The sequence below is a fragment of the Ranitomeya variabilis genome, chromosome 7 (assembly GCF_051348905.1).
Source record: "Ranitomeya variabilis isolate aRanVar5 chromosome 7, aRanVar5.hap1, whole genome shotgun sequence".
NCBI lineage: Eukaryota > Metazoa > Chordata > Amphibia > Anura > Dendrobatidae > Ranitomeya > Ranitomeya variabilis.
In genome coordinates, this window is record NC_135238.1 from 10,279,644 (window position 1) to 10,305,045 (window position 25,402).

Sequence of the window (25,402 nt, forward strand, 5' to 3'; positions counted from 1 at the left end):
GGGAGCTCCCCCTAGTGGTGGCTGCAGACAGGATCTTACCATGTATCTCTGTATACAGGGAGCTCCCCCTAGTGGTGACTGCAGACAGGATCTTATCATGTATCTCTGTATACAGGGTGCTCCCCCTAGTGGTGACTGCAGACAGGATCTTATCATGTATCTCTGTATACAGGGAGCTCCCCCTAGTGGTGACTGCAGACAGGATCTTATCATGTATCTCTGTATACAGGGAGCTCCCCCTAGTGGTGACTGCAGACAGGATCTTATCATGTATCTCTGTATACAGGGAGCTCCCCCTAGTGGTGGCTGCAGACAGGATCTTACCATGTATCTCTGTATACAGGGAGCTCCCCCTAGTGGTGACTGCAGACAGGATCTTATCATGTATCTCTGTATACAGGGAGCTCCCCCTAGTGGTGACTGCAGACAGGATCTTATCATGTATCTCTGTATACAGGGAGCTCCCCCTAGTGGTGGCTGCAGACAGGATCTTACCATGTATCTCTGTATACAGGGAGCTCCCCCTAGTGGTGACTGCAGACAGGATCTTATCATGTATCTCTGTATACAGGGAGCTCCCCCTAGTGGTGGCTGCAGACAGGATCTTATCATGTATCTCTGTATACAGGGAGCTCCCCCTAGTGGTGGCTGCAGACAGGATCTTATCATGTATCTCTGTATACAAGGAGCTCCCCCTAGTGGTGACTGCAGACAGGATCTTATCATGTATCTGTATACAGGGAGCTCCCCCTAGTGGTGGATGTAGGCAGCATTTTATTGTATAATAGTACAGAAACTTTGCTTTCCGCATCTTGTACTATATCGTCCTGTATTCCAGTCACCGGCAGAGCTATTCTCTGTTTTGCTGTGCTGCAGTGTGGGTGATGGAGAGTTCCTGCCCGTCTGTGTGTAGAGAATTATCTCCACTTCCCACTGTTTCTTCTGCAGGACGACCTCAACGTCGGAACACCTGGAACCCCTATCGGGCCTCCCCAGTCCGTGATGACTCCCCCTATAGGAAAACTGTAGGATCTGACTCAGAAGGAGAGGAAAGTCCACCCCGCAAAAAGAGGCCAATGGACTGGTCCAGTTTAAAGGGGATAATCAGTGATGACGGTGACAGTGATTGATGGGTTAATTTCTGGGATCTCGTGTACATAGGACTCATAGAAGAAATGGAGATGTCGTCGCCAATATGTGTCTGGTTGCTCCTTTACTGTACATGCTGCACTCCTGTGAAAGGACTACAATGCCCAGCATTCCAAGTGTGCCAGGATCTGCCATCTTGGTGCAATGGTCTATAATTTAGCAATGCCCAGAGCGGTGTGGGCTCCGCTGTCCCTCATGTCACTGGGTGTAGTACTGCGTCCCCCCATTTGTATATGTGTGGTCTGCGTCTGTCCGTTGCGTCATTTCTGCTTTTTTAATTCACTTTTACATGTTGTTAATGTTTTTGCTGTAAATAAATCTTTTTCCACAAACATTCGTTAAGCTTATCTTTATTTAGAAATCTACATTTGTCGCACCCACAGCTGAAAAATAAGGATCCTATAGCGAGGAGTCGTGCTGTTTGCACGCAAAAAAATAAATGAGGGGCCGCCGTGGGGAAAACGCCCGCCCGTGACGCCATCGTCCTACAATCACAGAAAAATAAAATCATCTATATATCTTGTAATGTTCTGCGTGACCTGAGCCGCCGCCTCAGCTCCCCCCCTCCGCCACCCGAGCCGCCTCCTCAGCTCCCCCCCTCCGCCACCCGAGCCGCCTCCTCAGCTCCCCCCCTCCGCCACCCGAGCCGCCTCCTCAGCTCCCCCCCTCCGCCACCCGAGCCGCCTCCTCAGCTCCCCCCCTCCGCCACCCGAGCCGCCTCCTCAGCTCCCACCCGAGCCGCCTCCTCAGCTCCCCCCCTCCGCCACCCGAGCCGCCTCCTCAGCTCCCCCCCTCCGCCACCCGAGCCGCCTCCTCAGCTCCCACCCGAGCCGCCTCCTCAGCTCCCCCCCTCCGCCACCCGAGCCGCCTCCTCAGCTCCCACCCGAGCCGCCTCCTCAGCTCCCCCCCTCCGCCACCCGAGCCGCCTCCTCAGCTCCCCCCCTCCGCCACCCGAGCCGCCTCCTCAGCTCCCCCCCTCCGCCACCCGAGCCGCCTCCTCAGCTCCCCCCCTCCGCCACCCGAGCCGCCTCCTCAGCTCCCCCCCTCCGCCACCCGAGCCGCCTCCTCAGCTCCCCCCCTCCGCCTCCCGAGCCGCCTCCTCAGCTCCCCCCTCCGCCTCCCGAGCCGCCTCCTCAGCTCCCCCCCTCCGCCACCCGAGCCGCCTCCTCAGCTCCCCCCCTCCGCCACCCGAGCCGCCTCCTCAGCTCCCCCCCTCCGCCACCCGAGCCGCCTCCTCAGCTCCCCCCCTCCGCCACCCGAGCCGCCTCCTCAGCTCCCCCCCTCCGCCACCCGAGCCGCCTCCTCAGCTCCCACCCGAGCCGCCTCCTCAGCTCCCCCCCTCCGCCACCCGAGCCGCCTCCTCAGCTCCCCCCCTCCGCCACCCGAGCCGCCTCCTCAGCTCCCACCCGAGCCGCCTCCTCAGCTCCCCCCCTCCGCCACCCGAGCCGCCTCCTCAGCTCCCCCCCTCCGCCACCCGAGCCGCCTCCTCAGCTCCCACCCGAGCCGCCTCCTCAGCTCCCCCCCTCCGCCACCCGAGCCGCCTCCTCAGCTCCCACCCGAGCCGCCTCCTCAGCTCCCCCCCTCCGCCACCCGAGCCGCCTCCTCAGCTCCCCCCCTCCGCCACCCGAGCCGCCTCCTCAGCTCCCCCCCTCCGCCACCCGAGCCGCCTCCTCAGCTCCCCCCCTCCGCCACCCGAGCCGCCTCCTCAGCTCCCCCCCTCCGCCTCCCGAGCCGCCTCCTCAGCTCCCCCCTCCGCCTCCCGAGCCGCCTCCTCAGCTCCCCCCCTCCGCCACCCGAGCCGCCTCCTCAGCTCCCCCCCTCCGCCACCCGAGCCGCCTCCTCAGCTCCCCCCCTCCGCCACCCGAGCCGCCTCCTCAGCTCCCCCCCTCCGCCTCCCGAGCCGCCTCCTCAGCTCCCCCCCTCCGCCTCCCGAGCCGCCTCCTCAGCTCCCCCCCTCCGCCACCCGAGCCGCCTCCTCAGCTCCCCCCCTCCGCCTCCCGAGCCGCCTCCTCAGCTCCCCCCCTCCGCCACCCGAGCCGCCTCCTCAGCTCCCCCCCTCCGCCACCCGAGCCGCCTCTTCAGCTCCCCCCCTCCGCCACCCGAGCCGCCGCCTCAGCTTCCCCCCTCCGCCACCCGAGCCGCCTCCTCAGCTCCCCCCCTCCTCCACCCGAGCCGCCTCCAGCTCCCCCCCTCCGCGACCCGAGCCGCCTCCTCAGCTCCCCCCCTCCTCCACCCGAGCCGCCGCCTCAGCTTCCCCCCTCCGCCACCCGAGCCGCCTCCTCAGCTTCCCCCCTCCGCCACCCGAGCCGCCTCCTCAGCTCCCCCCCTCCTCCACCCGAGCCGCCTCCTCAGCTCCCCCCCTCCGCCACCCGAGCCGCCTCCTCAGCTCAGCCCCGACCCCCGCCACCCGAGCCGCCTCCTCAGCTCAGCCCCGACCCCCGCCACCCGAGCCGCCTCCTCAGCTCAGCCCCGACCCCCGCCACCCGAGCTGCCTCCATCTGCAGAGTGACTTTTGCAACCTCCCACGCCGCCAATGTCCTTATGGGGCAGAGAACCAGGTGCGTGGGTGAAGATTTGTGCCGTCATATTAATATAAAGCAGCTCCTCCTCTAGACAACGGTCGCACAATTTTTCAGATCTCTGCTTGCTGTCATGGAGAAGGGAAACATTACTAAGGTAATGCTTCTCACAGCTGAGGGTCTGTTACACTGGGTCCAGTCTCAGACTGATTCGTTTTTACCTGCACCGATACATTGTAGCGGACTATCTGGACGGGATTTGTGCAGCTGACTATTGTTTCAAGACTGGATGCAAATGTAACAAACCTTCAGATGTTCCAAGTTTGGAGGCGGCAAGCAGAGTTCTTAAAATAGTAGGACGTTGCAGATTGGGATTTGCTCATAGAACTCTGGACCGTCCCTTTAAGGTGGGGTCTTGGTGTCCATTGTCTCTGGCGGGCGACTTCATCTGAAGCCCCAGACGGGGATGAGGTTGCGGGTTTCCCGCTCGTATATGTCGGGGATGAGTCCGAGTGGAGACGGCACGAGCCGCACCGTGTTTTTACCGAAGAGCTTCTTCTCGTACTGGATCAGCTGCTGCCAGAAGCCGGCGTTGGGCCGCACCACCGGCCTCCGGGTCTTCACCCACTGGTGGGCATCCAGTAGGGACAGGCGGTGGTACTTCATCAGGTAGGCGATGCAGAGCGTGGCGGAGCGACTGACCCCCGCCACACAGTGCACTAGTGTCCTGCCGTTCCTCTTCCCATTCTGGTGGATGCGGTCCGCCACCGAATCAAAGTAAAGGGCGAGCGGGGCGTGGGGCAGGTCCGGCACGGGCACCTTGATGTAATCCACGTCCGGCCAGTTGGAGTTGGGAATCTCCAGTGTGGCGTTGACAATGCAGGTGACGTTGCGGGCGTAGACGAGCTGTCGGCTGCCCGCCGCGTTCCCGCTGGACAGGTACAGGCACGGGCTGATCTGGGCGATGCTGCCGAGGCTGGACAGTCCGGAGCTGGACGCTCCCCCCGCCGTGGGTTTGGTGGACAGAGCCGGTGCCGGGGGAGGAGAGCGGCGCAGGAGCCGGTGACTGCGGAAATTCATGGTGGGCAGCTGCAGGGGCATAGAGCGGGTGTGGGCAGGCGGCACTCCGGATCTGCGGCTTCTATCGATCACTTCTCACAACCTGCGGCCACAAAAATAAAGGTGAAATCACACAAAAGTGCTGAGACCCCTGAACACCAACGTTCCCAATAATCAGCTGGGGGCCACTCTGCAGACCTCATGCCAGACACAGCAGAGGGTTTGTCACAATGTATCCAGTAATTAGTCAAAGCAAGGTCCAATACAGACAAGAATGGGAGTTCACTGCCAGCAAGCGGAGATGTGGACTGTTGTGATGGGGCAGAACATTAGAGGCCCGATCTCCGGAGAGGAGGGATCAGGGAGCAGATTGGCGGTTGATGGGGTCACGGTGCTGATGTCAGCGGTCCGGCCCTGCGAGCGCCATGTGTGCAAGTTCTGGCGACAGTGGGTCAAGGGACACCGAGGTAAGAAGGGCCCGCGTGAGATACACAGTGAATCATAGGCCACGGGGCGGTGTAGACGGGTGGCACTGATGGCAGAAGGCGGTGAATACGGGTGGCACTGATGGCAGAAGGCGGTGTACACAGGTGGCACGGGGCTGTGTATATGGGTGACGCTGACGGCACGGGGTGGTGTATACGGGTGGCACTGACAGCACGGGGCGGTGAATACGGGTGGCACTGATGGCAGAAGGCGGTGTACACAGGTGGCACGGGGCTGTGTATATGGGTGACGCTGACGCCACGGGGTGGTGTATACGGGGGGCGCTGGCGGTGTATACTGATGGCACAGGGCAGTGTATATACGGGTGGCCCTGACGGCACGGGGTGGTGTATACGGGGGGCCCTGACGGCACGGGGCAGTGTATACTGATGGCACAGGGCAGTGTATATGGGAGGTGCTGACGGCATGGGGCGGTGTATACTGATGGCACAGGGCAGTGTATACGGGTGGCCCTGGCGGCACAGGGCAGTGTATATATGGGTGACGCTGACAGCACAGGGCGGTGTATACGGGGGGTGCTGACTGCATCGGGCGGTGTATACTGACGGCACGGGGTGGTGTATACGGGGGGCGCTGACGGCACGGGGCAATATATACGGGCGGTGTATACGGGGGGCCCTGACGGCACGGGGCGGTGTATACGGGGGGTGCTGACTGCATCGGGCGGTGTATACTGATGGCACGGGGTGGTGTATAAGGGGGGCCCTGACGGCACGGGGCGGTGTATAAGGGGGGCCCTGACGGCACGGGGCAATATATACGGGGGGCGCTGATGGCACGGGCGGTGTATACTGATGGCATGAGCGGTGTATACTGATGGCACGGGGCGGTGTATAAGGGGGGCCCTGACGGCACGGGGCAATATATACGGGGGGCGCTGATGGCACGGGCGGTGTATACGGGGGGCGCTCACGGCACGGGCGGTGTATATGGGGGGCCCTGATGGCACGGGGCGCTGTATACGGGGGGCCCTGACGGCACGGGGCGCTGTATACTGATGGCACGGGGCAATATATACGGGGGGGCGCTGATGGCACGGGCGGTGTATACGGGGGGTGCTGACTGCATCGGGCGGTGTATACGGGGGGCCCTGACGGCACGGGGCGCTGTATACTGATGGCACGGGGCGGTGTATACGGGGGGCGCTGATGGCACGGGGCGGTGTATACGGGGGGTGCTGACTGCATCGGGCGGTGTATACTGATGGCACGGGGTGGTGTATAAGGGGGGCCCTGACGGCACGGGGCGCTGTATACGGGGGGCGCTGATGGCACGGGCGGTGTATACGGGGGGCCCTGACGGCACGGGGCAATATATACGGGGGGCCCTGACGGCACGGGGCGGTGTATACGGGGGGTGCTGACTGCATCGGGCGGTGTATACTGATGGCACGGGGCGCTGTATACGGGGGGTGCTGACTGCATCGGGCGGTGTATACTGATGGCACGGGGTGGTGTATAAGGGGGGCCCTGACGGCACGGGGCGCTGTATATGGGGGGCGCTGATGGCACGGGCGGTGTATACGGGGGGCGCTCACGGCACGGTGTATACGCATAGCACAGGCTGCCAGTCACGGTACACGGTGGTGAGGGCACGGGCTGCCGCCTTACCTTCCTGGCCCGGTCTCAGGCCCGGTGCGGCTCCTCCGGTGTCTGCGCTGCGGTTGCTGCGGCTGTGGGGGGCGTGTGAGGAGCGGCGCAGACACATGATCCCCCTCACTGCTCTACATATTCCGGCAGGAGCCGCTTCCGTTCACCCTGCAGCCGCCCCCGCCTGTTAACCCCTCACATCCCCCGTCATACAGTGATGGCCGCACACCTCCCGCCGTCCTTCAGAACACCGCGCCCCCCGCAGCCCCCCTTCCCCGGACTCTTCCGGTGACGTCAGCTGGGGGCGGGGAGAGGTGCACAGATTTATTACATCATCACAGACACAGTGATTGGCCAATCCGGAGCCGCCTCTCTGCGGATGTCATCGGCTTATTTGTGTTTCCATGACGACAAATCCTGACTGAAAATGGAAAGTGCAGGGGAAGAAAGCGACGACGTGACGGAGCTCAGTGCTGGGGGGCAACAGCACCCACCCACAGATCTACAGCGGCAACACGGGGGGCACCAGGGGGCGCACACAGGGCAGACATTACTAATCCATCCTGCAAGGGGGGGCGCACACATGTACAGTCCATACAGGGCAGACATTACTAATCCATCCTGCGGGGGGGGGGGCACACATGTACAGTCCATACAGGGCAGACATTATTAATCCATCCTGCGGGGGGCGCACACATGTACAGTCCGTACAGGGCAGACATTACTAATCCATCCTGGGGGGGCGCACACATGTACAGTCCATACAGGGCAGACATTACTAATCCATCCTGCGGGGGACGCACACATGTACAGTCCGTACAGGGCAGACATTACTAATCCATCCTGCGGGGGGTGCACACATGTACAGTCCATACAGGGCAGACATTACTAATCCATCCTGGGGGGGGCGCACACATGTACAGTCCATACAGGGCAGACATTACTAATCCATCCTGGGGGGGCGCACACATGTACAGTCCATACAGGACAGACATTACTAATCCATCCTGGGGGGGGCGCACACATGTACAGTCCATACAGGGCAGACATTATTAATCCATCCTGCGGGGGCGCACATGTACAGTCCGTACAGGGCAGACATTACTAATCCATCCTGCGGGGGGGGGGGGGGGGGGCACACATGTACAGTCCATACAGGGCAGACTTTATTAATCCATCCTGCGGGGGGCGCACACATGTACAGTCCGTACAGGGCAGACTTTATTAATCCATCCTGCGGGGGACGCACACACGTACAGTCCATACAGGGCAGACATTACTAATCCATCCTGCGGGGGCGCACACATGTACAGTCCATACAGGGCAGACATTACTAATCCATCCTGCGGGGTAAAACACATGTACAGTTCATACAGGGCAGACATTACTAATCCATCCTGCAGGGGGCGCACACATGTACAGTCCATACAGGGCAGACATTACTAATTAATCCTGCGTGGGCACACACACACGTACAGTCCATACAGGGCAGACATTAATAATCCATCCGGGGGGGGGTTTTGCACACACATGTACAGTCCATACAGGGCAGACATTACTAATCCATCCTGCGGGGGAAGCACACATGTACAGTCCATACAGGGCAGACTTTATCAATCCATCCTGCGGGGGGCGCACACATGTACAATCCATACAGGGCAGACATTATCAATCCATCCTGCGGGGGACGCACACATGTACAGTCCATACAGGACAGACATTACTAATCCATCGGGGGGCGCACACATGTACAGTCCATACAGGGCAGACATTACCAATCCATCCTGCGGGGGGCGCACACATGTACAGTCCATACAGGGCAGACATTACTAATCCATCGGGGGGCGCACACATGTACAGTCCATACAGGGCAGACATTACCAATCCATCCTGCGGGGGGCGCACACATGTCTGCCCTGTATGGACGTACATTACTAATCCATCCTGCGGGGGACGCACACATGTACAGTCCATACAGGGCAGACATTACTAATCCATCCTGCGGGGGGCGCACACATGTACAGTCCATACAGGGCAGACATTACTAATCCATCCTGCGGGGGGCGCACACATGTACAGTCCATACAGGGCAGACATTACTAATCCATCCTGCGGGGGGCGCACACATGTACAGTCCATACAGGGCAGACATTACTAATCCATCCTGCGGGGGGCGCACACATGTACAGTCCATACAGGGCAGACATTACTAATCCATCCTGCGGGGGGCACACACATGTACAGTCCATACAGGGCAGACATTACTAATCCATCCTGCGGGGGGCGCACACATGTACAGTCCATACAGGGCAGACATTACTAATCCATCCTGCGGGGGCGCACACATGTACAGTCCTTGCAGTGCAGACATTACTAATCCATCCTGCGGGGGGGGGGGGGCGGCACACATGTACAGTCCATACAGGGCAGACATTACTAATCCATCCTGCGGGGGGCGCACACATGTACAGTCCATACAGGGCAGACATTACTAATCCATCCTGCGGGGGACGCGCACATGTACAGGCCATACAGGGCAGACATTATCAATCCATCCTGCGGGGGGCGCACACATGTACAGTCCATACAGGGCAGACATTATCAATCCATCCTGCGGGGGACGCACACATGTACAGTCCATACAGGACAGACATTACTAATCCATCGGGGGGCGCACACATGTACAGTCCATACAGGGCAGACATTACCAATCCATCCTGCGGGGGGCGCACACATGTACAGTCCATACAGGGCAGACATTACTAATCCATCGGGGGGCGCACACATGTACAGTCCATACAGGGCAGACATTACCAATCCATCCTGCGGGGGGCGCACACATGTCTGCCCTGTATGGACGTACATTACTAATCCATCCTGCGGGGGACGCACACATGTACAGTCCATACAGGGCAGACATTACTAATCCATCCTGCGGGGGGCGCACACATGTACAGTCCATACAGGGCAGACATTACTAATCCATCCTGCGGGGGGCACACACATGTACAGTCCATACAGGGCAGACATTACTAATCCATCCTGCGGGGGGCGCACACATGTACAGTCCATACAGGGCAGACATTACTAATCCATCCTGCGGGGGCGCACACATGTACAGTCCTTGCAGTGCAGACATTACTAATCCATCCTGCGGGGGGGGGCACATATGTACAGTCCATACAGGGCAGACATTACTAATCCAGCCTGCGGGGGGGGCGCACACATGTACAGTCCATACAGGGCAGACATTACTAATCCATCCTGCGGGGGCGCACATGTACAATCCGTACAGGGCAGACATTACTAATCCATCCTGCGGGGGGCGCACACATGTACAATCCGTACAGGGCAGACATTACTAATCCATCCTGCGGGGGCGCACACATGTACAGTCCATACAGGGCAGACATTACTAATCCATCCTGCGGGGGGCGCACACATGTACAGTCCATACAGGGCAGACATTACTAATCCATCCTGCGGAGGGCACACACGTACAGTCCATACAGGGCAGACATTACTAATCCATCCTGCGGGGGGCACACACATGTACAGTCCATACAGGGCAGACATTACTAATCCATCCTGCGGGGGGCGCACACATGTACAGTCCATACAGGGCAGACATTACTAATCCATCCTGCGGAGGGCACACACGTACAGTCCATACAGGGCAGACATTACTAATCCATCCTGCGGGGGGCGCACACATGTACAGTCCATACAGGGCAGACATTACTAATTAATCCTGCCGGGGCGCACACACGTACAGTCCACACAGGGCAGACATTACTAATCCATCCTGCGGGGGGGGGGGGGGGGGGCGCACACATGTACAGTCCATACAGGGCAGACATTATTAATCCATCCTGCGGGGGCGCACACATGTACAGTCCATACAGGGCAGACATTACTAATCCATCCTGCGGGGGGGCACACATGTACAGTCCGTACAGGGCAGACATTATTAATCCATCCTGCGGGGGCGCACACATGTACAGTCCGTACAGGGCAGACATTATTAATCCATCCTGCAGGGGCGCACACATGTACAGTCCATACAGGGCAGACATTACTAATCCATCCTGCGGGGGACGCACACATGTACAGTCCATACAGGGCAGACATTACCAATCCATCCTGTGGGGGGGCGCACACATGTACAGTCCATACAGGGCAGACATTACTAATCCATCCTGCGGGGGACGCACACATGTACAGTCCATACAGGGCAGACTTTATTAATCCATCCTGCGGGGGACGCACACATGTACAGTCCATACAGGGCGGACATTACTAATCCATCCTGCGGGGGGCGCACACATGTACAGTCCATACAGGGCAGACATTACTAATCCATCGGGGGGGGGGGGGGGGGGGTTGGCGCACACATGTACAGTCCATACAGGGCAGACATTACTAATCCATCCTGCGGGGGACGCACACATGTACAGTCCATACAGGGCAGACTTTATTAATCCATCCTGCGGGGGACGCACACATGTACAGTCCGTACAGGGCAGACATTACTAATCCATCCTGCGGGGGGCGCACACATGTACAGTCCATACAGGGCAGACATTACTAATCCATCCTGCGGGGGACGCACACATGTACAGTCCATACAGGGCAGACATTACCAATCCATCCTGTGGGGGGCGCACACATGTACAGTCCGTACAGGGCAGACATTACTAATCCATCCTGCGGGGGACGCACACATGTACAGTCCATACAGGGCAGACATTACCAATCCATCCTGTGGGGGGCGCACACATGTACAGTCCATACAGGGCAGACATTACCAATCCATACTGTGGGGGGCGCACACATGTACAGTCCATACAGGGCAGACATTACTAATCCATCCTGCGGGGGACGCACACATGTACAGTCCATACAGTGCAGACTTTATTAATCCATCCTGCGGGGGACGCACACATGTACAGTCCATACAGGGCAGACTTTATTAATCCATCCTGCGGGGGCGCAAACACGTACAGTCCATACAGGGCAGACATTAATAATCCATCCGGGGGGGGGGGGGGGCGCACACATGTACAGTCCATACAGGGCAGACATTACTAATCCATCCTGCGGGGGCGCACACATGTACAGTCCATACAGGGCAGACATTACTAATCCATCCTGCGGGGGACGCACACATGTACAGTCCATACAGGGCAGACTTTATTAATCCATCCTGCAGGGGACGCACACATGTACAGTCCGTACAGGGCAGACATTACTAATCCATCCTGCGGGGGACGCACACATGTACAGTCCATACAGGGCAGACATTACCAATCCATCCTGTGGGTGGCGCACACATGTACAGTCCATACAGGGCAGACATTACCAATCCATCCTGTGGGGGGGCACACACATGTACAGTCCATACAGGGCAGACATTACCAATCCATCCTGCGGGGGACGCACACATGTACAGTCCATACAGGGCAGACATTACCAATCCATCCTGTGGGGGGCGCACACATGTACAGTCCATACAGGGCAGACATTACCAATCCATCCTGCGGGGGACGCACACATGTACAGTCCATACAGGGCAGACATTACCAATCCATCCTGTGGGGGGGGCGCACACATGTACAGTCCATACAGGGCAGACATTACTAATCCATCCTGCAGGGGACGCACACATGTACAGTCCATACAGGGCAGACTTTATTAATCCATCCTGCGGGGGACGCACACATGTACAGTCCATACAGGGCAGACTTTATTAATCCATCCTGCGGGGGCGCAAACACGTACAGTCCATACAGGGCAGACATTAATAATCCATCCGGGGGGGTTGGCGCACACATGTACAGTCCATACAGGGCAGACATTACTAATCCATCCTGCGGGGGACGCACACATGTACAGTCCATACAGGGCAGACATTACCAATCCATCCTGTGGGGGGGGCGCACATGTACAGTCCATACAGGGCAGACATTACTAATCCATCCTGCGGGGGATGCACACATGTACAGTCCATACAGGGCAGACATTACTAATCCACCATGCGGGGGGCGCACACATGTACAGTCCATACAGGGCAGACATTACTAATCCATCCTGCGGAGGGCGCACACATGTATAGTCCATACAGGGCAGACATTACTAATCCATCCTGCGGGGGGCGCACACATGTACAGTCCATACAGGGCAGACATTACTAATCCATCCTGCGGGGGGGGGGGGCACACATGTACAGTCCATACAGGGCAGACATTACCAATCCAGCCTGCGGGGGGGGGGGCACACATGTCCAGCCCATACAGGGCAGACATTACTAATTAATCCTGCGGGGGCGCACACACGTACAGTCCATGCAGGGCAGACATTAATAATCCATCCGGGGGGGGTTTTGCACACACATGTACAGTCCATACAGGGCAGACATTACTAATCCATCCTGCGGGGGACGCACACATGTACAGTCCATACAGGGCAGACTTTATTAATCCATCCTGCGGGGGACGCACACATGTACAGTCCACACAGGGCAGACATTACTAATCTATCCTGCGGGGGGCGCACACACGTACAGTCCATACAGGGCAGACATTACTAATCCATCCTGCGGGGGGGGGGGGGGGGGGGCGCACACGTACAGTCCATACAGGGAAGACATTACTAATCCACCCTGCGGGGGCGCACACATGTACAGTCCATACAGGGCAGACATTACTAATCCACCCTGCGGGGCGCACACATGTACAGTCCATACAGGGCAGACATTACTAATCCACCCTGTGGGGGGCGCACACATGTACAGTCCATACAGGGCAGACATTACTAATCCATCCTGCGGGGGGGGCGCACACCTGTACAGTTCATACAGGGCAGACATTACCAATCCATCCTGCGGGGGGCGCACACATGTACAGTCCATACAGGGCAGACATTACTAATCCATCCTGCGGGGGGCGCACACATGTACAGTCCATACAGGGCAGACATTACTAATCCATCGGGGGCGCACACATGTACAGTCCATACAGGGCAGACATTACCAATCCATCCTGCGGGGGGCGCACACATGTACAGTCCATACAGGGCAGACATTACTAATCCATCCTGCGGGGGGCGCACACATGTACAGTCCATACAGGGCAGACATTACTAATCCATCGGGGGGCGCACACATGTACAGTCCATACAGGACAGACATTACTAATCCATCCTGCGGGGGGCGCACACATGTACAGTCCATACAGGGCAGACATTACTAATCCATCCTGCGGGGGACGCACACATGTACAGTCCATACAGGGCAGACATTACTAATCCATCCTGCGGGGGGCGCACACATGTACAGTCCATACAGGGCAGACATTACTAATCCATCCCGCGGGGGACGCGCACATGTACAGTCCATACAGGGCAGACATTACTAATCCATCCTGCGGGGGGGGGCACACATGTACAGTCCGTACAGGGAAGACATTACTAATCCATCCTGCGGGGGGCGCACACATGTACAGTCCATACAGGGCAGACATTACTAATCCATCCTGCGGGGGGCGCACACATGTACAGTCCATACAGGGCAGACATTACTAATCCATCCTGCGGGGGGCACACACATGTACAGTCCATACAGGGCAGACATTACTAATCCATCCTGCGGGGGACGCACACATGTACAGTCCATACAGGGCAGACATTACTAATCCATCCCGCGGGGGACGCGCACATGTACAGTCCATACAGGGCAGACATTACTAATCCATCCTGCGGGGGGGGGGGCACACATGTACAGTCCGTACAGGGCAGACATTACTAATCCATCCTGCGGGGGGGGGGGGGGGGGCACACATGTACAGTCCATACAGGGCAGACATTACTAATCCATCCTGGTCACATAGGACTCCCCTGCTGTCCATTATCAGACCTCCCATGGTGTAAACCTACAACTCCCAGCATCCCTTCACCACTACTCCGGGGTGACACCCATCTAACCTGCTGATTAACCCTTTAATGACTTGTTAATCCAATTGGCTGTGACTAATTAAATGAATTAATAAGGGGGCGCTGCGCCTTCCTCTCCCCCGAGCTGCAGTTGTAGGTTTGGAAGCCGGGTCGGTAAGAGGCGACCATTAGTGTGGCTTCTCTGGGTTATTCTGTGACTTGTAGTCCCCTAGTCACTATTGGCGCCATCATGCCGAAGCGCCAGAACAAGATTTCGGATCTGGCGCTGGACTTAACCCCGTCCTCCCTGCATCTTCTGAAGAGGGCGCAGCTGCAGCAATACTGCAAGAAACTGGGCCTGAAAGGAATAGGAAAGGTGAGGGGCCGCGGGGAGGCGCGATGTGGGGGGAATAGTCCGGAGTTGTGCGGGTCGGGTCCAAAGGTCTCTGAGTTTTGGGGCAAAAAAAGCAATTGGCCCCCCCAAATGTTCACTGTCCACCGTTAACAAGAGGCGGCGGTAGAGCTGGCGATGGATGCACGCGGCCCCCCGCGGGGGCAGTGCCGGGCCAATGTAATGTGGCTAACAGATGGGTGGACGTAGAAATGTGGGAGCTGCAGAATGAAAGCGGAAACAGGGGTCCGATACAACTGTACCTGTGACCCCCCAACCCCGCAACACAAGGTCATGTGACTCCCGCCTCAGCACTGGGTGCTCCCCCACAACTTAACCCTTTCCTCCCTGCAGAATACAGACCTCATCCAGAGGCTGCAAGACCACTTAAAAAAAGGGGGGAACAGCGGCCAGGTGAGTAAATGTGCACCCTAAGCCCACCCAACTGAGCTGCTCCCATCACAAGGACTTTCCCCTGTAAGATGCATCTCCCTGTCCTGGTGTATCTAGCTGTCCCCGGCTGTAGCCCCCCCTTTCTCCCTCTCTCGCTCTCCCTGGGTGTAGCCCCCCGCTTCTCTCTCCTTGGGAGTAGCCCCCCCCGTTTCTCCCTCTCTCCCCCTGGCTGTAGCCCCCCCGTTTCTCTCTCTCTCTCCCCGGGTGTAGCCCCCCCGTTTCTCTCTCTCTCTCCCCGGGTGTAGCCCCCCGTTTCTCTCTCTCCCCGGGTGTAGCCCCCCCGTTTCTCTCTCTCTCTCTCTCTCTCTCTCTCCCCGGCTGTAGCCCCCCGTTTCTCTCTCTCTCTCCCCGGCTGTAGCCCCCCGTTTCTCTCTCTCTCTCCCCGGCTGTAGCCCCCCGTTTCTCTCTCTCTCTCCCCGGCTGTAGCCCCCCGTTTCTCTCTCCCCGGGTGTAGCCCCCCGTTTCTCTTTCTCTCCCCGGGTGTAGCCCCCCGTTTCTCTCTCTCTCTCTCCCCGGGTGTAGCCCCCCGTTTCTCTCTCTCTCTCTCCCCGGGTGTAGCCCCCCGTTTCTCTCTCTCTCTCTCCCCGGGTGTAGCCCCCCGTTTCTCTCTCTCTCTCCCCGGGTGTAGCCCCCCGTTTCTCTCTCTCTCTCCCCGGGTGTAGCCCCCCGTTTCTCTCTCTCTCTCCCCGGGTGTAGCCCCCCGTTTCTCTCTCTCTCTCTCCCCGGGTGTAGCCCCCCGTTTCTCTCTCTCTCTCTCCCCGGGTGTAGCCCCCCGTTTCTCGCGCTCTCCCCGGGTGTAGCCCCCCGTTTCTCGCTCTCTCCCCGGCTGTAGCCCCCCGTTTCTCTCTCTCTCCCCGGGTGTAGCCCCCCGTTTCTCTCTCTCTCCCCGGGTGTAGCCCCCCGTTTCTCTCTCTCTCCCCGGCTGTAGCCCCCCGTTTCTCTCTCTCTCCCCGGCTGTAGCCCCCCGTTTCTCTCTCTCTCCCCGGCTGTAGCCCCCCGTTTCTCTCTCTCTCCCCGGCTGTAGCCCCCCGTTTCTCTCTCTCTCTCCCCGGCTGTAGCCCCCCGTTTCTCTCTCTCTCCCCGGGTGTAGCCCCCCGTTTCTCTCTCTCTCCCCGGGTGTAGCCCCCCGTTTCTCTCTCTCCCCGGGTGTAGCCCCCCGTTTCTCGCTCTCTCCCCGGCTGTAGCCCCCCGTTTCTCGCTCTCTCCCCGGCTGTAGCCCCCCGTTTCTCGCTCTCTCCCCGGGTGTAGCCCCCCGTTTCTCGCTCTCTCCCCGGGTGTAGCCCCCCGTTTCTCGCTCTCTCCCCGGGTGTAGCCCCCCGTTTCTCGCTCTCTCCCCGGGTGTAGCCCCCCGTTTCTCGCTCTCTCCCCGGGTGTAGCCCCCCGTTTCTCGCTCTCTCCCCGGGTGTAGCCCCCCGTTTCTCGCTCTCTCCCCGGGTGTAGCCCCCCGTTTCTCGCTCTCTCCCCGGCTGTAGCCCCCCGTTTCTCTCTCTCTCCCCGGCTGTAGCCCCCCGTTTCTCTCTCTCTGCCTGTGTTGTGTGTGAATGTGACGTTTCTTGCACAGAAGTCTCCGCGGACGCCTCTACCGGACACACAGGACGGGACACAGGAAGAGCCGGCAGGTGAGACCCTCCAATTTTAGCTTTTACCTGGGGTGGGCGCCTTCCCAGCACTGCGCGGGTTAACACATCCTCAGGGTCACGTGGCTGTGATCTACCAATGAATCGCGTGTTCTCCACTCATCCCCCCCACCTCCTCCTGTACGCTTCCCCCTCTGACCAGCTGACGGCAGCCAATCAGCGTGAAGTATGACGTCACCAGTGTGGTGGCAGAGCCGTTGCTGGGGTAACGCAGGGGGATGTCGCTAGTGACGCTAAACGTGCTGTGCGCGCAGGGTTTCTCTTCACGTAACCTCCGTTAGACGTAAAGCCTGTGTCACATGACCTGAGAGTGTTGGTGTCACATGACTGATATGTATTTTATCCTGTCACATGACCTCTGATACAGCCTTAGTGTCACATGACATATATATCCAGTGTCACATGACCAGTGTAATATCACCCGCCCTCTCCTGTGTTCTGATGTCGCCGGCCGCCATATTTATTGTCTCCCAGTGTTTCCAGAAACTAAAATAGAAGAATTCCTCCCTCCTTATGTACCCGTGTGCCTTGTTTTTTTTTTCTCATGTCTAATGTATTTGTCTATATTTGCCCCGTATTTCACATGTACAGCGCCATGGAATAAATGGCGCTATAAAAATGAATAATAATAATAATAATAATTAGTGAAGGAATAATGGGGTTTCCCGTCTTGTCTTGCAGGGGGCCGGGGCTGGTGTGTGATCCATGGACAGGAGCTGACGACTGCTCTCTGGTATCAGCTGTCCCTACGCTGTGGTCGCGCCTGTGTGCCCCTCCGCGGCTCGTACGTCCCCCTGCACCTCGCCCCGTCCTCTACGCCCACCCCCCCGGGGCTCACCGACAACCTCATCTGTGAAGAATGCATGTCCAGGTGAGCGGCTGCACCGAACCCTCCCCGGTGACCCGGCGTGCTCGTGTGCAGAGCTGAGGGTTCGTTACTACAGCGGTGTCCGGGCCAGAGCACCCCGTGCCCCCTCCCGACCGTTTGTTACAATGTATCAGTGCAGGGAAAATACTTCATCTCTGCAGAGTTTCCATTCACTGACCGCGAGCAGAGATCTACAACTAGGGCGATAATGGAGGGTTAGGAAGCGGCAGAAGCCCCTCCAAGAGCCGCCGCGTCTCCTCATAGTGTGACCCCTCTGTGATTGTGTGTTACAGAAACCAGGAGAAAGACGATCGTCTTCAGCAGAAGTCAGTGCTGCAAGGTACCGGCCCCCGAGGGCCCCCATCTGCTCTCTGTATACATACCCGAGACCCCCCCATCCCAGTCCGTGCTCTGTATACACGCCCGAGACCCCCCATCCCAGTCTACTCTCTGTATACATGCCCGAGACCCCCCATCCCAGTCTACTCTCTGTATACACGCCCGAGACCCCCCATCCCAGTCTACTCTCTGTATACACGCCCGAGACCCCCCATCCCAGTCTACTCTCTGTATACATGCCCGAGACCCCCCATCCCAGTCTACTCTCTGTATACACGCCCGAGACCCCCCATCCCAGTCTACTCTCTGTATACATGCCCGAGACCCCCCATCCCAGTCTACTCTCTGTATACACACCCGAGACCCCCCATCCCAGTCTACTCTCTGTATACACGCCCGAGACCCCCCATCCCAGTCTACTCTCTGTATACACGCCCGAGACCCCCCATCCCAGTCTACTCTCTGTATACACGCCCGAGACCCCCCATCCCAGTCTACTCTCTGTATACACGCCCGAGACCCCCCATCCCAGTCTACTCTCTGTATACATGCCCGAGACCCCCCATCCCAGTCTACTCTCTGTATACACACCCGAGACCCCCCATCCCAGTCTACTCTCTGTATACACGCCCGAGACCCCCCATCCCAGTCTACTCTCTGTATACACGCCCGAGACCCCCCATCCCAGTCTACTCTCTGTATACAAGCCCGAGACCCCCCATCCCAGTCTACTCTCTGTATACACGCCCGAGACCCCCCATCCCAGTCTACTCTCTGTATACATGCCCGAGACCCCCCATCCCAGTCTACTCTCTGTATACACGCCCGAGCTCCCCCATCCCAGTCCGCGATCTGTATACACGCCCGAGCTCCCCCATCCCAGTCTGTGCTCTGTATACATGCCCGAGACCCCCCATCCCAGTCTACTCTCTGTATACATGCCCGAGACCCCCCATCCCAGTCTACTCTCTGTATACACGCCCGAGCTCCCCCATCCCAGTCCGCGATCTGTATACACGCCCGAGCCCCCCCATCCCAGTCTGTGCTCTGTATACACGCCCGAGCTCCCCCATCCCAGTCCGCGATCTGTATACACGCCCGAGACCCCCCATCCCAGTCTACTCTCTGTATACATGCCCGAGACCCCCCATCCCAGTCTACTCTCTGTATACACGCCCGAGCTCCCCCATCCCAGTCCGCGATCTGTATACACGCCCGAGCTCCCCCATCCCAGTCTGTGCTCTGTATACATGCCCGAGACCCCCCATCCCAGTCTACTCTCTGTATACATGCCCGAGACCCCCCATCCCAGTCTACTCTCTGTATACACGCCCGAGCTCCCCCATCCCAGTCCGCGATCTGTATACACGCCCGAGCCCCCCCATCCCAGTCTGTGCTCTGTATACACGCCCGAGCTCCCCCATCCCAGTCCGCGATCTGTATACACGCCCGAGACCCCCCATCCCAGTCTACTCTCTGTATACATGCCCGAGACCCCCCATCCCAGTCTACTCTCTGTATACACGCCCGAGCTCCCCCATTCCAGTCCGCGATCTGTATACACGCCCGAGCTCCCCCATCCCAGTCTGTGCTCTGTATACATGCCCGAGACCCCCCATCCCAGTCTACTCTCTGTATACATGCCTGAGACCCCCCATCCCAGTCTACTCTCTGTATACACGCCCGAGCTCCCCCATCCTAGTCCGCGATCTGTATACACGCCCGAGCCCCCCCATCCCAGTCTACTCTCTGTATACACGCCCGAGCTCCCCCATCCTAGTCCGCGATCTGTATACACGCCCGAGCCCCCCCATCCCAGTCTGTGCTCTGTATACACGCCCGAGCTCCCCCATCCCAGTCCGCGATCTGTATACACGCCCGAGACCCCCCATCCCAGTCTACTCTCTGTATACATGCCCGAGACCCCCCATCCCAGTCTACTCTCTGTATACATGCCCGAGACCCCCCATCCCAGTCTACTCTCTGTATACACGCCCGAGCTCCCCCATCCCAGTCCGCGATCTGTATACACGCCCGAGCCCCCCCATCCCAGTCTGTGCTCTGTATACACGCCCGAGCTCCCCCATCCCAGTCCGCGATCTGTATACATGCCCGAGCCCCCCCATCCCAGTCTACTCTCTGTATACATGCCCAAGCCCCCCCATCCCAGTCTGCTCTCTGTATACATGCCCGAGACCCCCCATCCCAGTCTACTCTTTGTATACACGCCCGAGCCCCCCCATCCCAGTCTGCGCTCTGTATACACGCCCAGGCCCCCCCATGCCAATCTTCGCTCCATATACACGCCCGAGCCCCCCCATCCCAGTCTGTGCTCTGTATACACGCCCGAGCCCCCCCATCCCAGTCTGTGCTCTGTATACACGCCCGAGCCCCCTCATCCCAGTCTGTGCTCTGTATACACGCCCGAGCTCCCCATCCCAGTCTGTGCTCTGTATACACGCCCGAGCCCCCCCATCCCAGTCTGTGCTCTGTATACACGCCCGCGCCCCCCATCCCAGTCTACTCTCTGTATACACGCCCGAGACCCCCCAATCCCAGTCTGTGCTCTGTATACGTGCCCGCCCGAGCCCCCCCATCCCAGTCCGCGCTCCGTATGCACACCTGGGCCTCTCTCCTGTCCTGCTCCGTAAACATGCCCGAGCCCCCCCATCCCGCTCCGTGCTCTGTATACACGCCTGAGCGCCCCCATCCTGGTCTGCTCTCCATATACACGCCCGAGCCCCCCATCCCAGTCTGTGCTCTGTATACACGCCCGAGCCCCCCCATCCCGATCCTCGCCCCCATCCTGGTCTGCTCTCCATATACACGCCCGAGCCCCCCCATCCCGCTCCGTATACACGCCTGAGCGCCCCCATCCTGGTCCGCGCTCCATATACACGCCCGGGCCTCGCTACCATCCCACTCCGCTATCTATAGAGTGGTGCCCAGCAGTGAAGCAGGAATCGGTGAGGACTGACACCGCGGGTGCAGGAGGGACAGGTGTCTCATTCTGTAGTGTCCTTTCAGTACAACAAGTAATGAAGTAGAAGTAAAGGTCTTATGGGGGAAAGAAATCTTCCACCTCCCAGGGTAATAATGTCTGGGGTGATGTGGATGGATGGGCTTCTCCCCTCCTCAGGTTGGGACTATTGTTCTGGGGGTCCAGCGCTGCTGCTTATATGTAATAGAATGATTAAGAATTGTATCTGATGAAGCGGACCCCCGATGTCTCCACAATAAAACACTTCACGCCACTGCTGGAGCCGGTGTTCTTACAATTGACAAAACTGGTTCTCAGGAACTAATGGGGGCGTCTCCGTGTCCTCGGGGCGGTCACCTGGCACGTATGTGTACACTGGGGTCATGGACAGGAAATAACATTCATTTCTACTTTCAGATAAATCTTGCCCCGACCTCAGCCTGCAGAAGTCTGGAGCTGTGAGGTGAGTGCCGGCTCTGTCCCTCGCTCCCTCTGTACAAACGCATCACCTGGACCGCTTGTCTGTTCTCTCTGCAGAGCATCTCGCTCCCGTAACAGGTCCGGACGATTCCAGCCCCAAGAAGATCCAGAGTACGCCCGCAGGGTAAGAGGCAGCTCCCCACTGAACCTCATACGTGTCCGTTGAAGCGATGAACATTTTTCTAATACAAAGCTCCACATTCTGCCTCACTACGCTCACCACTAGGGGGAGCTCATTACATACAGACTTATACAGCCACCACTAGGGGGAGCTCTCTGCATACAGACTTATACAGCCACCATTAGGGGGAGCTCACTACCTACAGATTTATACAGCCACCACTAGGGGGAGCTCACTACATACAGATTTATACAGTCACCACTAGGGGGAGCTCACTACATACAGATTTATACAGCCACCACTAGAGGGAGCTCACTACATACAGATTTATACAGCCACCACTAGAGGGAGCTCACTTTATGCAAATTTATACAGACACGGCTAGGGGGAGCTCACTACATACAGATTTATACAGTCACCACTAGAGAGAGATCACTACATACGGATTTGTACATCCACCACTAGGAGGAGCTCACTACATACAGATTTATATAGCCACCACTAGAGGGAGCTCACTACATACAGATTTATACAGTCACCACTGGGGGAGCTCACTACATACAGATTTATACAGCCACCACTAGGGGGAGCTCACTACATACAGATTTATACAGCCACCACTAGAGGGAGCTCACTTTATGCAAATTTATACAGCCACGGCTAGGGGGAGCTCACTGCATACAGATTTATACAGTCACCACTAGAGAGAGATCACTACATACAGATTTATACAGTCACCACTAGAGAGAGATCACTACATACGGATTTGTACAGTCACCACTGGGGGAGCTCACTACATACAGATATATACAGTCACCACTAGAGGGAGCTCACTACATACAGATTTATACAGCCACCACTAGGGTGGAACTCACTACATACAGATTTATACAGCCACCACTAGGGGGAGCTCACTACATACAGATTTATACAGTCACCACTGGGGGAGCTCACTACATACAGATTTATACAGACACCACTAGGGAGAGCTCAATACATACAGATTTATACAGACACCACTAGAGGGAGCTCACTACATACAGATTTATACAGTCACCACTAGGGGGAGCTCACTACATACAGATTTATACAGCCACCACTAGAGGGAGCTCACTACATACAGATTTATACAGCCACCACTAGGGGGAACTCAGTACATATAGATTTATATATACAGCCACCACTAGGGTGGATCTCACTACATAGATTTATACAGCCACCACTAGAGGGAGCTCACTACATACAGATTTATACAGTCACCACTGGGGGAGCTCACTACATACAGATTTTATCACCAGCTCTTGCGTCTTTCAGGTGGACGAGCTTCTTAATCAGATGGCAACTGGACAAGTAGATTCCCAGAAAGTCCTGCAGTCCATCCGCCCGGCCGTCATGCATTCCCCTCTTGGGAAGCAGGAACAAAGCCCCATCCCCATTAACCCATAACAAATCCCTGGAAGAGAGTATTTCTTAAGTAATGAAATTCATGTATTTATATTTTTTACCTTTGCGCCATTTTGCTGTTTTTAATGCATTTATACATAAAGTGGCAAATAAACGATTTATGGAATTGTTTTTAGTTAGTGGCTGTAATAACTGAAAAGACGCGGGTGGTCACATCCATAAGAGTCCGTCATTCCAGGTCATAGCTACGTCATCACCCATCCATCCATCCATCCATCCATCCATCCATCCATCCATCCATCCATCATCGTATTCACCATTGATTCCATGGTCTGTACATGAGGGTTACATACAACCACAGATCTCACTTGCAGTAAGCATACTAACAATGACAGACTGGTAAAGAGGGAAGATGTTCCTACCCCTCCGGGCTTACATTCTACAGGATGGTGGGGAAGGAGACCGTAGGGATTGTGGTTGCTCCGGTGGTGGTGAGGTGGCCATGTGGTCATTTCAGGTTGTCGCTTCCTTGAAGAGATGGGTTTTCAGATTCTGTCTGAAGGATCCAAATGTGGTGGATAGTCAGACGTGTTGGGGCACAGAATTCCAGAGGATGGGGGATATTTAGGAGAAGTCTTGGAGACGATTGGGTGAGGAACAAATAATTGCAGAGGGGAGAAGCGGAGGAGTAGCGAGGAGAGAGATTAATCAGTTGGGCAGCAAAGTTACGGATGGACTGGAGAGGTGCCAGAGTGTTAGGGAGGCCACAGAGGAGGATGTTGCAGTTGTCGAGGTGGGAGATGATTGAGGGTTGGAGAAAGGAGGAATTTTCTAAATATTTTTGAGTTGGGGGGAGACAGGAGGTGTGGTTTGAAGGACAGGGCAGAGGCAAGGGTTACTCCCAAGGCAGTGGATTTCCGGTAAGGGGGAAATTGTGATGTTATTTATGGTGATAGATCTGATGGGGGACTTAGGTGAGATGGAGGAAAGATAATGAGTTCAGATTTGTCAACATTGAGGTTGAGGAAGCGAGAGAAGGAGGATATGGCTGATAGACACTCTGGGATTCTGGACAGCAAAGAGGTGACATCTGGGCCAGAGATGAATTTGAGTTGTCCCAGGCCAAGCGTATAGATTGAGACAAGTAGGGGTCCTAAGACAGAGCCTTGAGGGACTCCAACAGAGAGCGGGTGGGATGAGGAGGTAGTGTGGGACCGGGAAGTGCTAAATGTGCGGTCGGAAAGGTATGAGGAGATCCAGGATAGGGCGAGATCCTTTATGCCAAAGTAAGAGAGGATCTGTAGTGGGAGGCAGTGGTCAGCTGTGTCGAAGGCAGAGGACAGGTCTAGAAGGAGGAGTACAGAGTATTGTCCGTTAGGTTTGGCTGTAATTTGTTAGTAATTTTGTCAGGACAGTCTCGGTGGAGTGGTGGGGACGGAAACCAGATTGTAGGTTGTGAAAGAGAGAGTTATGAGAAGTGGGAGGAAAGTTCAGCGTGGACATAGCGGTTGGGGCGAGTGATGGCTTTTTGAGGATAGGTGTGATCGTGACATGTTTGAAAGCAGGAGGGAAGGTGCAAGAAATAAATGATAATGTTGAAGAGGGTTAGGGACGAGATAAGTGTGGTGGTGAGGTTGGGGGAGGAGGTGGGATGGGGTCAAGTCCACAAGTGGTAAGGTGTGATTTGTACAGGAGAAGAGTTAAGCTCTCCTTCAGTGATGTTGGAGAGGGAGGTTATGGGGTTTGGGCATTGGTCTGGTATACAAAGGGGTTGTGGTGGTTGAACAATGAAGACTTGCCTTGTTTGGTCGATCTGATTTTTCAAGTGTGTGGCAAAGTCCTCTGTAGAGATGAGGGAGGTTGGAGGGGGCAGTGGGGGGCGGAGGAGGGAGTTGAATAACTGATTTGTCACACTTTGCCATGCACAAGAGGGGCGACCACGTCAATAGCTGATGTGAGTGCCATTGTAGAAAGCAG

At 57.2% G+C, this 25,402-nt stretch overlaps 3 protein-coding genes across 4 annotated transcripts in view; 2 read left to right on the top strand and 1 right to left on the bottom strand.

The window, feature by feature from the left end:
- The window catches only part of HIRIP3 (HIRA interacting protein 3), a 31,722-nt gene extending 30,236 nt beyond the window's left edge, over positions 1-1,486 (top strand). Inside the window, exon 7 of the mRNA XM_077273928.1 lies at positions 949-1,486. Coding sequence (XP_077130043.1) covers positions 949-1,130 — 182 coding nt within the window. The 3' untranslated portion in view covers positions 1,131-1,486. The remainder of the gene's footprint in view (positions 1-948) is intronic.
- A 2,105-nt stretch (positions 1,487-3,591) lies between these two features.
- On the bottom strand, positions 3,592-17,389 carry LOC143785219 (dual specificity protein phosphatase 14-like). 2 transcript variants are annotated; one of them, XM_077273935.1, is made up of 2 exons: positions 17,243-17,389; positions 3,592-4,830 (listed from the first exon to the last, which is right to left on the bottom strand). In XM_077273935.1, the coding sequence occupies exon 2, from the start codon at positions 4,767-4,769 to the stop codon at positions 4,113-4,115; it is 657 nt and encodes a 218-aa protein (XP_077130050.1). In that variant the 5' UTR covers positions 4,770-4,830; positions 17,243-17,389; the 3' UTR covers positions 3,592-4,112. The 2 variants fall into 2 exon arrangements, with proteins under 2 accessions (XP_077130050.1, XP_077130048.1); XM_077273933.1 differs by lacking the exon at positions 17,243-17,389 and adding an exon at positions 6,845-7,103 and having other exon boundaries at positions 3,593-4,830.
- On the top strand, positions 14,749-23,596 carry LOC143785218 (uncharacterized). Its single transcript, XM_077273932.1, has 8 exons — positions 14,749-15,128; positions 15,498-15,557; positions 17,158-17,215; positions 17,915-18,104; positions 18,395-18,441; positions 21,838-21,883; positions 21,958-22,024; positions 23,336-23,596. The coding sequence occupies exons 1-8, from the start codon at positions 15,003-15,005 to the stop codon at positions 23,465-23,467; spliced, it is 726 nt and encodes a 241-aa protein (XP_077130047.1). The 5' UTR covers positions 14,749-15,002; the 3' UTR covers positions 23,468-23,596.
- Positions 23,597-25,402: the final 1,806 nt, after the last annotated feature.